Raw genomic sequence first — 14834 nt, forward strand, 5'->3', positions numbered from 1 at the left:
AAAACACATTTGCAAATTATATACCTTATAAGGGACTCATACCCAAATACATAAAGAACACTTACAACTCAATAATAAAAGGACAACCCAATTAAAAAAATAGGCAATATATTTCAATAGACATTTCTCCAAAGAAGATATATGAATGGCTAGTAAACACATGAAAAGAAGTTCAACATCATTACTCATCAAGGAAATGCAAATCAAAACCACAATAAGAGACTACTTCACACCCATTAGAATAGCAATTAGTAAAAAATAATAACAAGTATTGGCAATGATGTAGAAACATTGGAACCTTCATACTTTTTCATGGGAATGTAAAATGGTACAGCCACTTCAGAAAACAGTTTAAAAGTTCCTCAAAATGTTAAACATAGAGTTACCATATGACCCAATAATCATACTCCTAGGTATATACCCCCCCCATGAAAACATATGTCCACACAAAAATTTATACATAAATGTTATAACAGCATTATTCATAATAGGTAAAAAGTAGAAACAGACCAAATGTTCATCAACTGATGAATGGATAAGTAAAATAGGATATATTCATATGATGGAATATTATTTGTCAATAACAAGGAATAAAATACTGATACATGCTGCTACAATATGGATGAACCTCAAAAGCATTATGCTAAATGAAGGAAGTCAGTCAGAAAAAGACCACATATTATACAATTCTATTTATGCGAAATGTCCGGAACAGGAAAATCTATGGGGACAGAAAGAGGACAGTGGTTGTCTAAGTTCAGGGGAATGGCAGAAGGAGGGTAACACGGTGTGACTGCTAATGGGTACAGGGCTTCTTTGGAGAATGATGAACATGTTCTAGAGTTAGTTATGGATGTGGTTGCAAACTCAGTAAATATGCTAAAAACTATGGAGCTATATGCTTTAAATGGGTGAACTTTATGGTATCTAAACTATTTCTCACAAAGCTGTTAAATGTCAACATGAATGGGGGGAGAGCAGCCACATTCACATAAAAAGAAACAGATTTGCCAAAGGTTTCTTTAAGAAATTTTCAGAAACTATAGGTAACTAATATTTGGGGGTTTTTTAAGTCAGCACTAAAATTATTGACCCAAACCAGAAGCTGGGTATCCCCACTGCTATTACTAAAACTGATTAACCTTTGATGTGCTAGTAATATCTGGGAAAAGGAAACACAGGGGTTCCCTTCTAAGGTCATGTGACTTCTGAAAAAGTAACCACTGGGTCTGAAATCATCAGGGTGTTAACTCTGGGGATGGTTAGTTAACACCAAACATCCGGACAGAACATAGGACCATATGTATTATAATAAAGACCACATCCTCAGCTCAGAAAAGGAGCAAACGATATATCTAACAGAAGGCATACTGCGTACTATTCCTGCAGGGACTGAGGTTGATCCACCTTAGAGTGAGATGTCTCCCAATATTGAAACAAAATAGCCATGTCTTATTCCCATTTTCCTTCTCTAGCTAAATCCAGAATGAAAGAAGAAAGAAGGAAAGGAAGGGAGGAAGAGAAAGGGGGAAAGAGGAAGAAAATGAGGAAGGGGAGGGTAAGAGGGAGAGTAGGAACTCATAAATGCTTTCATGTATCTAAAGTTGTAAAATCAAACAATCAGGGGAAGCATAATCAGAGGTCTGGTAAAAGCCAACACCCCCGAACCTCAGTAGTCTCTGTCCCCACTCCTGCCACACAGGAGCACAAAAAGTTATCCTCCACAAAATGGAAAAGCATCATCCAGGCAGGAGCTCACGAATAAGTAAGGCTCCCTCCTACGTGGCTCCTTGCCCTTGACCTATATTGATCTTTACATAACCCAAACAGATAACTAGAAAGAAGCATGGTTGGTGAACAGTTTTTACAACATTTTTTTAAAGCTCTAAATTAAGTCTTAACAGAACTTTCTTTCATGAATATGGAAGATAATTTTGCTGATGCTGAAAACTAGAATTCTCAATCTCTGCTGAGACACTTTAAAGTCCCTTCTCATGTACTATGGTCTGAGGGCAACAAGGTCCCCTTGCCCTAGCTCTCACTGTAGAATTACAACCCTCTCCCTCAGCAGTCCTAGCCAAGGAAGGCATGCCCACTGGTCATGAGCTGTTCTCACTTACTTGTGTTTCATTTCCTATGCCCAACTTTGAAACGTGAAAGAAAGATTAAAAAAAAAAACCACATCCTTTGTACTCTCAATATATAGATAGAGTCAGTCAAAAACTGAAAACAGATTTTCACATTGATCGATGTGGGGACACCAACCACAATGAGGAACTCCGGTACATTTCGGGCATCATTTCTCTCGATTGTCATTTTTCTCCTGCTAATTCCTGAAGGTAAGACTGATTCTTGTCATTTACATTATAACCATTAAGCAAAATGGAGCAGACTTTCAGTGAGCTTTTGGCAATATTAGCTAAGTGTACTAAGAGGATATTTCCCCCCACCCCCACCCCCAGGGCTTAACATTCTTTCTTGGACTCTAAATATGTCCCTATTTTGAAAGGAAAAAAATTCTTCTTTCTTCTTTAGAATTTCTTCACAAAAGATCATAGAACCACCAGTGCTTATCGCTGCCAATTTGTAGCCTGAAAATTGCCAAAAAGGACAATGCAAAAATAAACAAACCAAAAGCTCTTGAGTTAGGAAGATAAATAGTATCTTTCTGGAAAGGAAGACTTGTGCCTCAGCCTTTTGTGCTGCAGAAAATGCGTAGATGGTTTTAATGACAATTAAAACAAAACTGATCTAGACTCCCATTGATAAATCAGAAATGATTCAAATTTTGACCATCATTTCTCTAGGTTAGCGTGTCCTTGGGGATACATTAGGACTTTGGGAATGTTTCCAGTTCAACTCTTTGAAAGTGCTATTTTGTATTAAGCTAATTCTTTGGTGTACTAGGCAGTAACCAACATGCCTGGTTTCGTGTGAGCTACACGTACTTCAGTTTGAGATGCCATAAAACTCATGCCATTATCACTAGAAGGGTAATTGGCCCAGGGTAGCTATAGATTTCCCTTAAAAACCTTCTAGGAAGTGAGGACTACTCTAGGACTTGGCCCAAACTGGACTGACAAGTGTGGAGCAGACACGGGTTTTCCCCAGGGTCTGTCAGCTTTTGGAGGTAGGAATTCTGGGCAGGGATGGATGCAACAACCTGTCTTGCTAGAAATTCCCAAGGAAGTTCTCTGGTTCATCTTGCACCTAAAATTGAGAGGGGGAGGAGGGCAATTAAAAAGCACACGTTTGCAGGACATTTGGGACAAAATGGTGGGCATAGTATCAGTATGGCCTAGTGTGACTATGTTCAGGCATGTTCTCAAGCAAATTCTCCACAATGGTGACGACAGAGCAGGTAAAATTCCAATCATACCTGTTTCTTCAAAGGAAAAAACAAAACCAACTTTCTCTGCTCCACGTTGTTTCTTGTGGTCAGAGAGATCAAGGTGGGCCCATAAAGGGAACAGAAACACAGCAAAACAAGACGTGCTGATCTGGACTCAACCGTCCTACACATTAGAATATTCTGGAGGGTTTTTAAATAATACTGACATCCCAGCCCCAGCTCCAGTATTTCCAATTTATCTTGATTCTGGGTGGGGACCAAGAATTACTCATTTTTGAAAGCTTTCTCACCTGCTCTAAACCCTACCCTCTGGACCCATCCAGGAGTTGTTGCTTTTGGGAGATGTGTACTTTTTTCTGAGGTGGTATATGTGCTCACCAAACACAGGACTCTGCCAAGGGGAGTATGCTATTGAGTTTATGATTTCTGCAGTCCAGAAGCTCCAAAGATACACATTTGGAGTCTATCTATACATGATACACCCCAGGAAAAATTGAGATGTGGGTGAAGTTCTCTTGGTTTCTCTAAGTCCCTTATCCTTTTGTTTCTAGAGCTTGGAATTTCCCCTTCCCAACTCCCTTCTGGAAATTAGAGCCTTTATTGTCACTCTCTTTTCCTTCTACTTACTCTCATTATTTACACCTTATTGTGAATTTGCCAATGAGTTATATTTAAGAATAAAGTAATAGGCACTATGTCCTATTTAAGGAATCATGAGTCCGTGCCTAACTTGCTTTACCTCAACCAGGAGTTAAGCCCAGACTCAGCCCCAGAAAATCAGACCAATGATTAGCAGCATCCACAAGGTCTTCCTGTAGGTCCCCTCAGTAGTAATATTTCAGGAGAATCCAAGAACATCAGGTGTAGGAAGGTGGAGAGCTGAGAGTGTATCACAAAGGCACAAGATCTTCTTAACCAACATACATGATTTGCTTTGTGAGTAGGTCTCATTGTTCTCTAATAATGAATTGACTTCTATCATCAAGTAAATTGACTAAGGCAGAATCCTCTCCTTATGGCATCTCCCCTCCTCCCTTCCCCTGCTTCATTGGGAAAGGGCTTAGATTAAACCACATGGCTCAGTTTGGAAATTAAAGGGGAGTCTCAGGTGCAATAGGTATTATTGTCTCAACTTGTGAATGAGGAAAATGCAAATTTCAATAAACAGAAGCCTCACAATGACTAAAGAACTCATGGGCAAGGTCATACCTAAAATGTGCTAATATCAATGTGTAAACTCTGTGTTTTTTCAAGGATTTGGGGTGATAAGGGCAGTTCTCAGGCTTCTATTATAAAAGCCTCCCTACTTCCCCAGATTATACTCAGCCTGAGAAGGGGAGGGTTGGGAGGGCACTCAATGTTATCATCACTAGCATCTCCTATAGCAGCTGTAACCTGTGTAGACCTATGCACAGCTGTCTGCCCTTTGCAAGCCCTGAGGCCTGAAGTCAGTGGTTGTAACAGATTTGCAGCCTGATGATCCCTGGAACTGCCAATGGCACAGCTTCTGAAAGGGTAGGACTCTGTCAGAGTTCAATAGGAATGGGATTTACATTCAGATATCTGAACATCTACGGTGGGGGGAGTGGCGGGGGGCGGGGAATGCTCTCATGTGTACTTCTTCTCCAAGCAGAACAAGCATGTCTGGTCTTAGAAACACGGCTTTAGGTAGGTAGGTAGAGCCCTCTAGTGTGGACACTGGTATGATTTGTCTTTTCCTTTTAAACAGATTTCTGTGTAAATATTATTGGAGGACATGAAGTGAATCCTCATTCGAGACCCTACATGGTGCTGCTTAAAGGAAAAAGTATCTGTGGTGGAGCTTTGATCGCAGAAAACTGGGTATTGACTGCAGCTCACTGTGACCTGTAAGTGCTTGAGTTTAAAAAAAAAACAACTGTGGAGATAATTCTATTTGGGTGAATATTAATAGAAAAAAAAAAGTAAATCTCACAAAAGCCCCAGGAGGCTCACCTTACTTATGTCTCTGGAAACTTGCTTTACCCCAACCAGGGGTTAAACCCAGATTCAGCCCCAGAAAATCAGACCAATGATGTGCAGCATCCACATGCTCTTTCTGTAGGTCCCCTCTAGAGCCTCCTGGTCCACATGCTGAAAGGCTTTGCTTCTGGTCTTGACTTCATGACTGTTAGAGTTAGCCAAGTCCTCAGTCCCCTCAGGGGCCTGAGCACAACTGTGCAGTAGAGAAAGCTTGTTTCAAATGCCTTCCTTTTTCCCTTGGAAAGCTTCTCTCAAACCTTCAGGCATTTCTTACCCCCTGTTGACCACCACCTTCAAACCTCTTCCAAGCTTGGTCTTTTCTCCATTCCTTAAATCAAGCCTCTAAACCTGGGCTGTCCAGTATGCTTGCCACTATCCTATTGGCTATGTCACTTACATGTGGCTATATCAATTTAAATTTAAATAAAATTACAAATTGATTTCCTCAGTCACACTAGCCACATTTCACATCCTCAGTAGCCACATGTGACATGTGTCCTATTGGACAGTGCAGATTTATAGAACACTTACTTCATCATCAAACTATGCTCTACTGAAAGCACTGTTTTAATGTCTTAAGTGAGACTAATATCAGCTGGTGTGATAGGAAAATGGCAGCGTAAATATCTAGTTAGTGTATACTTTATACTAGCTTGTGAATGATAATAGCCTTGATCATTAATATATCAGAGAGCATTTAGATTTTATTAATTAAAATGATCCTTTAGCACAGAGTAAGAGAATAATTTTGGGCTCCTTTTTCAGACCACCATCCCCCCAATATACACACACTAAACGTCATGCAAATAGGGTCCTCCGCTGGACATCTATTTCTGAAAGGTTTTCCATGTAAGATAAATTTGTTGCTATCTTCTAGGGATCGCTTCAGTGAGTTACTCTAAAGCATCAAGTGGCTTTGGCTTCTGCCTCTAAACTACAGAGACCTTTGTTTTCCAGTAATCTTCAGCCGGATTCTCTATCACAGCTAAAGGAGGGTTGGGGTATGGGGTGCAGCACTAAAACCCCAACAGAAATCTCAAGACTTGGCTTAGCTGCCATGAAATTCTTACTATTAGTTTTTAGCAACTAGCTTAGCTTGTTATAAATAAGTTGGTGATGGTAGTAATGATGATGATGATGATGATAAATTCATAAACATCTTACTTTTTATTCTTTAAAGTACACATTTTTTTCTGAGACACAAACAAGTATTTCCACAGCAAGCATGTTTATAAATGAGACAATGAAACTGATTAGCACATAATATGCTCAGCTCCTGATTAAAAGCATAAACCCCGTTAACAGTGTTGTGTCTGTTTTCAGGGACAGAAAGACCCAGGTCATTCTTGGAGCTCACTCAATAACCAAGCGTGAGCCAGAAAAACAGATACTGTCCATTAAGAAACAATTTCCCTATCCATGTTATGACAGTGTCTCCAATGAGGGTGATCTTAAACTTGTACAGGTATGTACCTTTGATTGTATCTTTGATTGACTTAAAAGTCATAGAACCCCCTATAACCTGGTCACTACATAGCAACCTTTCTTTGGTGCCCTTATAGCTACAGTGTAGCTACATAAAGATTCCCCAAGGGTTGGGCTAGAATTTAAGTGAAATATAAATATTTTAATGATCTCACCAACTCTTTATGCTTGTCTTCCAACAGCTGTCTAAAAGAGCCAAAATTAATAAAAATGTGGCTATCCTGCCTCTCCCTAAAATGGGGAATGATGTAGAATCAGGAACGGTGTGTCACGTTGCAGGATGGGGTTTGGTTCACAATAAACCACCTGGGTCCGATACTCTGAGAGAAGTCAATGTCACTGTCATAGACAGAAGAACCTGCAATGATGAAAAGCACTATAATTATAATCCCATGATTGGACTGAATATGATTTGTGCTGGAAACCTCAAAGGTGGAAAAGACTCTTGCGATGTAAGTAAAATAAGATCCCACATTTTAGCTGCTGGATTAAGTCATTCAGACAGGAAAAACACAATGTCATGCTTAGTCTTCTCATGGCATTGGCTTCTACAGAGTCCTAATGCTTTTTTTAAAAAAGTTTGATAAAACCCCAGTCAAATAAATTAATATTCTCAACTCAATGTGAGTTGTTTGCCAAAAATAACTTTACTGCTAGTGCATGGGTTAACCAATTACATCTTCTTGATTTCACATCAAAAAACACTGAGAAGCAATGTTTTATTTTCTCATTCTCCATATTAACATATGTAGATTTAAATTTAAAACTATGTAACAATCAGGAGAGCTGAAGTCAGGGTTTCTCCAGGGCCTTCCATACACTTTTTCCCATCTCAGCACTTCCCAAAAATTCCTCTTTCATTTAACGAGGCAAATCTGAAATGCCTGTCATTCCCAAGCCTGACTGAGGATCTCAGGTAGACTCCATAGCTTCCTAGAGCCAAGCTCCATCCCCAGGAAACAACATCGAAGTAGGACCCATTCCAGAGAATATATAACCTTCCAGACCAGAGTCCCAGAGAAGGGATGGGACCGAGCTCTGTCTAAGGATATAAGGAAAAGAAACACTTTACAGATTTTTAAGCTTTGAATACTGGCTTGTCATTTCTCACCTTTTCTAAAGACCCTATAGAGCGTCCTCTGAAAAAGAGTATGCAGTGTGCTTGGTTTGGGAGTTATCAGACACTGAGAGATTCGGGGGTCTCTTTCCTTCCCAGGTGCTTATCTAAACATCAGCAGAACCTGAATGGCTTGCCCTCAGGACCAAGGCTAGGCCAATCTCAGAAAAGACAGCATTCATCTTCAGCACCCTTCCACTTTTCTCTCCTTTGCCCTCCTCACCCTGCCCCCTCTTTTCATCCACCATACTGGGCATCCAGAAACCCAGAACCTGCATGCTTTTGGAACCCTCAGGATGCAACATCCTGAGGCCATGACAGCATCCCAAGATGCCTGTTCCCCTCCCACCAGCCACCCTCTACCATCAAAGCTTAGCAATTCTTTTCCAGTTCTCTCAATGACTGTTGATGAATTAGACCTAAAGGACTCATTCTGAAAATTGTAGGCACTATGTTAGGCAGGAGAAATATACCTGTCCAGGGAGGACCCCAGCTTGTCACATGGTTCCTTACTTCATACACTCATAAGGCCAATTTTTGCCTGGAAAGGGCAAGTCCATCCATGCCTTCACATTGCTGGAATGGAGTTGGGCCCTCAGAGCCTTGCATTTGCAGAGCACTATGTACAAGCCTGAATGGCCCTCCATTTAGAACCACCAGTCTTCCATAAAGCCATAGCAGTGAACTGGCCAATCCAGACTCTAGACCTTGAATATGTTAAAAATATGCTGATTCTGGGATTCCATGAGAGAATACAAGGTCATACAACAGGTGGCACTGTCAGGAAGAATAAAACAGACTTACATACAGCTAACTGAAGCCTCTCTACTTTGGAGTCAGTTAGCTCTGGAGTGTAATAACTGATTTCTGGAAGCTTCCATCTAGCATCAAATGCTCAAAGGAGACTTGGGGGAGAAGTTTTTGTCTATTTGAGAGGGTGAAAGGAAAGGTTGTTTTGGTTTTGTTTCTTGGGGAAGATAATTATGTGCTGGAGGAACTAGAAAACATAGTTTTTATTCTTTGCCTCAAAGTCCCATCTACATTTGACTATTTTGCCCCTTTAGTTATTAAGCATTTTGAGAAAATGACAAATAGGAGGGTTTCCTTTCTAAAGCAGAGAATCAGTCTCAAAATTAGTGGGATCAACATAAACAATAATGCCAGTTTCATTTCAATTTTCACTGGATCATAAATAAATTGACTAAACCAGTTCAAAAATATTAAAATATTCTCAACATTTTGGTTTTTTAAGCACTAATTTCAATTTAGTGAAGATTGGTCTTAACTCCACATTAAATGGAATTTCTTCCACTCAGCTATGGTCATGTTTGATGCTCATCCTCACCACCCCTCTTGTTTTCTCCCAGGGAGATTCTGGAAGCCCTCTGATCTGTAAGGGTACTTTCAGAGGCATCACTTCCTTTGGCCTTCCAGGAAAGTGCGGAGACCCTCGAGGACCTGGTGTCTATATGCTTCTCACAAAGAAATACCTCAAATGGATAATTAATACCATAAAAGGGGTAGTTTAGATCCTTGTGTTTCATTTGATTTGCTGTCACTTTTTAATCCTGTCATAAATAAAATCAATTTGCATGACTGTACCCATTTCTCTCCTATAACTTCAGTGGGCAAATCTCCACCAGGAAAGTGAGGCAGAGTAATATCGTGACCTCATGGATAATGCAAGGGAGAGATTAGGGGACCAGTTTCACCAATGTCATCCATGTGTGAAGTGACATGCAAATTTTGCTTCAATTATTCACTTCACTGTCCCAGTAGGACCCAGCAGGAGTAACGCTAAAGTCTGTCTAGTAACAAGTACAGTAAAAAGCTCAGCAATTCTGCAGGAAACAGAAACAGCCAGTCTGGAGCATTTGGGTTAAAAGGAAATGAGCTTGTCCTTCAAAAGCCATGGCTCTACATCAACACCTGCTATTCAGATTTATACAAAAAACCTGAGTCTATGGGAGAAATAGAAATAGGAAAGGCCTTCCAGTGTTTTCCAAAGGCAGGTAAGAAATAGAAATTAAAATGCTAGGGGATACAAATGAAGCACTTTATCAGCCAAGAAGAGTATACAATAGAAAGTCAGCCTCCTTTCTCAGTGGTTTGCATTTAAGCCTTGGATTATCTAGGTGATTTCTTGGTTCTCCTTGTCCTTGAGCCTGGGTATGTCCAATCAACATGGTGGTTACAGTGGTTTCCATCCCACAGTAGAGAATGAGTGTTGGATTGTGGCCAGAAAGTTTCCTTTGGAAAAAGTCCCATGAAGTTTATCCAGTGTATTGAATACAGTAGATAGTCATTAGCCCAGTAGCTGCTTCAAGATGTGATTATGTGAACAGAGTTCTTTGAGTTCCATCAGTTCCTTTAGGAATATAAATTGTGTGTGTGTGTGTGTGTGTGTGTGTGTGTGTGTGTGCGCGCGCGCGCGCATACACACCATACACAAGTTCTGACAATTAAGTTCTCAAACTCATCCTACATACTTCATTGCTAAATATCACTATGGTCACCTTCTAAGTACTCCCCTTGGGAAGCTATTCACCAACACAAGCACCTAGTCCACCCTTCAAAGCAATTTTGGAACTCTTTTTCTGGGATGGCCATCAGAACTGTCATCGTATTACCCTTGATGTTCTGAATGTCATCAAAATGTCTTCCTTTCAATATTTCCTTTATCTCCAGGTAAAGAAAAGATTCATTCAGGGCTAGATCAGGTGAATAGGGAGGGTGTTCCAATAGTTATTTGTTTACTGGTTAAAAACTCCCTCACACGCAGTGCCGTGTGCAATGTGTCTTGCATTATCGTGATGCAAGAGCCATGAATTGCCGGTGAAAAATTCTGGTCATATAACTTTTTCACACAGCCTTTTCAGCACTTCCAAATAGTAAACTTAGTTAACTGTTTGTCCAGTTGGTACAAATTCATAATGAATAATCCCTCTGATATCAAAGAAGGTTAGTAATATCATTGCAACAAGTTCACGAACTTAATTGTCAGACCTGGTATGTGCTCCCTGTATTCCTCAATTTAATCATCCAGGAAAGAAATAAGCATGTTAAAACTAAAATAAACAAAGATACACATAGTAATAAAAAAAATTTTTAAACAACTAGAATAGTATACTAATACCAAATAGGTGATATAGACTAATGCCAAGAATTCAAACCCAGGTAACATCATTTCAAAACACTTCCTAAAGAGGTTAAAATGTATGCACATGTGCAAAGAACCAAAGACAGGAGCAGAAATTCCAGACTAGAAGAAAAGCTCCAACAAAGGCACCAAGGGTAGGAAATCAAAAACTTAGCCCAGGGTTAACGTAGAAGATGAGTGAAGATTAACATTAAAAAGATAGAACAATGGACTGATCAAGCTGGAAGAAAGCTTAGCAGTTATTAAGTCCAAATTCCTAATTTTGCAAATGTTGTGACATACCCACGGTCATTTATGGCAGAGCCAAGGCAAGAACAGGTCCCCTAACTTCAGCTTCTGGGCTCAGGACTCCAAGGTTTAGGTATTAGGGAGTCACTGAGAGTTTGTGAGCAGGGAACTAACTGAAAGGATTAGCACAATGCTTTCAGAAATTTAACCTAACAGTGGTGTGGGGACCCATGAAGAATAAAGACAGGAAAATTAGTTAGAAGGCAATTACAGCAAACTGATCATCAGGTATTCAGGACGTGACTAGGGTGAAACAGAAAAAAAGAGAACAAGGGGTAAACTGAGTGAGCATGGAGCACAATAATCAGAAAACTCCCTGAGTGATTGGATGACCAGGATAAGGATAAGACCATGAAGAAGGGTAGGGAGTCCTACAGAGGAGCTCCTTTTGAGGAAATAATATGCATGCTTAACATACCATTTAGCATATAATAGGATTTTTACCAATATATGTCAAGTGAATACATTGTGTTTTTAATGTATTAATTGTGAGCTAAAGACAGGAAAGGATCTCACAAAGGACATATCCAGAAGCAGACAAAAGTATGAGGCTGGAGCTTGGGAGAAAACTCAAGTGGAAAAGAAGTATTTAAAAATCTTTGCTATAGATTTTATTCTGAGTAGTGAAAATGCATCTCTAACAAGGAAGAGATAGAGAAGAACAAAAATGAATAGCAGGAGGAGGGAAAAAGTAGAGAGAGAAGAATGAAGAGTCAAAGACAATGCCTGGGAAATGCAATGGGAGGAAGCAGAACAAATATAGTAACCTGAGAAAGAAGGTCAGGAGAACCGGCATTCGCTTTAGGAAAAGGTCTCGATCTTGTTTGATCCTTGTAACGATGCCATGCAGAAGACAAGGCCAATATCATCATTCTCACTTAGAAATGAGGAAACTGAAGCCTAGAGGGGCTGAGCGGAGAGCTGCAATTCCATACACAGGCTATGCCATCAGCAGCTGCAGAAAGCACTCGGGTCTGGTCCGGACTCAAAGCCAAGTGCAGCACTCTGCCTCTGTGGCCTGTGGGAGGAAGGAAAGACAGTTCATGTTCCACATTACGAAGGCTGGTGCTGAGGGCTGGGAAGCAACCCAAGGTGGGGCCACGCCTCCCATCCCAGAATAAAGGGCTTCCCTGAAACCTGCCAGGTTCAGAGCTGGTGTTCCCACTGAGCCTTGGGTGTTTAGTAAACACCAGTCAGGGCGTCTCTGGGCAACATCAGTGTGGCTAGGCTTTTGTTTCAGTTTCCCCTTCAGGGCTCTTCCCCCTTCTATTAGTTTCCTGTGGCTCCCATAACAAATCACCACAAACTGCATGGCTTCAGACAACAGATATTTATTCTCTCACAGCTCTCTGGTGACCAAAAGTCCAAAATCAAGGCGTCAACAGGGCTGGCTCCCCCTGGAGGCTCCAGGAGATATTCTGCTCCTCGCCTCTTTGAGCTTCTGGCAACTATTGGCCATTCTTGATTTGTGGCCACATCACTCCAATCTCTGCCTCTGCAGTCACATCGCCTCCTCGTCGGTGTGTCTGTACTCCCCTGTGTGTCTCTTATAAGGACACTTGTCATTGGATTTTGAGCCCATCTGGATAATCTAGGATCATCTCATTTCAAGATCCTAACTTAATTACATCTGCAAAGATCCTTTTTCCAAATAAGATCACATTCACAGGTTCCAGGGATTTGACGGGGATATCTTTGGGGAGACCATTTTTTAGACCACCACACCCCTCATGCCCCTTACTGTTATTGGTTCTATCTTGCCTAGTCCACCAACACCCAGGAATTGCTGTGCTCCTGCCTCCTACCTCATCCCTCTTCTTATTCTCCCTCAAAAGTCATACCCTTGACACCTAGATTTCAAGAAACTTTTCAAATAAACTGATGCTGTTTATTTGAAAAAGGACCCAAATAGGAAAGGACCCAAAAATCCCTCCTACAAAGCATACATGAGTCTAATTTATGGACTTCTGGAGACAGAAAGATACTTCGTTCTGTTATCTAATTGATCATTTCTCAAAGAACATTCTGTTGAACAAGTTCTCTATGAGGTTCATAGGAATTAAAAGTAAGAGTGTTCAGTGTTCATATTAATTTGGGTGTTTTGAGTTAAGAAAATTAAACAGGATTCCTTATTTCAAGACTGTTAAATGCACTATAAATGTTTGGGAGAAGAGGCTATAATAGGCAGCATTTCTAAAACTTATTTGACCAGAGTCCTTTTGACTTGAGCATCTCAAGCAGCTAGTGTTCCTTGGAAAATATTTTGCAAAACCTATCTAACCCAACAGCGACTTTAATGACCAAAATGTCAGGACAAAATAAACAAAGCTGACTCCATGAAAGAAGGCTAGGGCTGGGAGGGTGGGGGCAGAGAAGGAGCTTGGATAAGAGTATTTGGGGACACAACTAAAATCAAACTAGATGAGTCGTCACCTCCTCACAGGACCACCACTGCTTACAATCCAATTGAGGGCTGGAATTTCAGAAATAATCTTGTGCTCTGATATAAGATTCTCAGCAACAAGGAGTGCATATACACTATTCTATTCCTGAAGGGGACATATCTTAGACCCTGGGGCTTTAGCTGTCTTCACATATCACTCCCAATGCTCTTCTTCACACACACACGCGCGCACACACACACACACACAGAGGGGACATGGGATTGGCCCTGAGCATGTCAGTGCATAAAAATGTTTAGATTCATAGATATAGCGCAGCCCCCATTTTTTTTTTACAAATAAAGAAAAAATTTAAGAATATCAAATGCCTTGTTCAAGGTGACACAGCTGATTAATGGCAGAGCCAGAACTAGAACCCAATTCAATGCTTTACCCACTTGGACCACACTTCAAACCCAGAGCAAAGGAGAATCTCTTTTTCTATTGAAGGCTACTATCCATTATTTTTAAAAATTAAAATTTTTTAAATAAAAACAGTATAAATAAAAAAACAATTTAGTTATGATATAGACATTTAATGCTTCTAAACGAAATCTGAGAAAGAAAAGTATTCAATTAGTATAATAGGTGATAAATATGCTTTCATTCTTTATTACAATGTGTTAAGATGAAGAGGAAGGAAGAAAAGAAAATGAGAAAAGAAATAACAGAGAAAAAAAAATCCCAAGTCTTTTCCAAAGCAGGCTTTGAAAATTACCTTGACTTAAAAAATGGATAGATAGCTACTTTCAGAACTTGTTAGGAAAATGGCATTTGGATTGGAAAGAAAGACAATCTTGAAATTCTTTTCTCATATCAGTGACAATCTTAACTTACTAGGTAGTGGAAAATGTCATCTCAGACAAAGGTCCTTTTTCAGGATTCACATCACCAAGTTCCAAGCTCTAAAACTGTCATTGAAAGCATTAAAAGTTTTGTTTTCTTTGTGTGGCTACAATCATAAATGAGACCACATATTTAGGCATGCGC

The 14834-nt window shown here is 40.2% G+C and overlaps 2 protein-coding genes across 2 annotated transcripts in view; one reads left to right on the forward strand and one right to left on the reverse strand.

Moving 5' to 3' along the window:
- The first annotated feature begins 2229 nt into the window (after positions 1 to 2229).
- Positions 2230 to 9548, forward strand: GZMA (granzyme A). Its single transcript, XM_019641435.1, has 5 exons — positions 2230 to 2339; positions 5082 to 5220; positions 6677 to 6818; positions 7021 to 7290; positions 9323 to 9548. Exons 1-5 carry the CDS (start codon positions 2270 to 2272, stop codon positions 9482 to 9484), a joined length of 783 nt encoding a protein of 260 aa, XP_019496980.1. The 5' UTR covers positions 2230 to 2269; the 3' UTR covers positions 9485 to 9548.
- A 2733-nt stretch (positions 9549 to 12281) lies between these two features.
- The window catches only part of CDC20B (cell division cycle 20B), a 41686-nt gene continuing 39133 nt past the window's right edge, over positions 12282 to 14834 (reverse strand). Inside the window, exon 12 of the mRNA XM_019641431.1 lies at positions 12282 to 12421. Within this exon, the coding sequence (XP_019496976.1) occupies positions 12282 to 12421 (140 nt within the window). The remainder of the gene's footprint in view (positions 12422 to 14834) is intronic.

The sequence above is a fragment of the Hipposideros armiger genome, unplaced genomic scaffold (genome assembly GCF_001890085.2).
Source record: "Hipposideros armiger isolate ML-2016 unplaced genomic scaffold, ASM189008v1 scaffold_60, whole genome shotgun sequence".
NCBI lineage: Eukaryota > Metazoa > Chordata > Mammalia > Chiroptera > Hipposideridae > Hipposideros > Hipposideros armiger.

Bases quoted from the DNA above. Each gene is read 5' to 3' on its own strand.
- GZMA (XM_019641435.1), top strand. From the start codon at position 2,270: ATGAGGAACTCCGGTACATTTCGGGCATCATTTCTCTCGATTGTCATT. The intron at 5,221-6,676 runs GTAAGTGCTTGA...GTCTGTTTTCAG, and splicing joins ACTGCAGCTCACTGTGACCT to GGACAGAAAGACCCAGGTCA. The intron at 7,291-9,322 runs GTAAGTAAAATA...GTTTTCTCCCAG, and splicing joins GTGGAAAAGACTCTTGCGAT to GGAGATTCTGGAAGCCCTCT.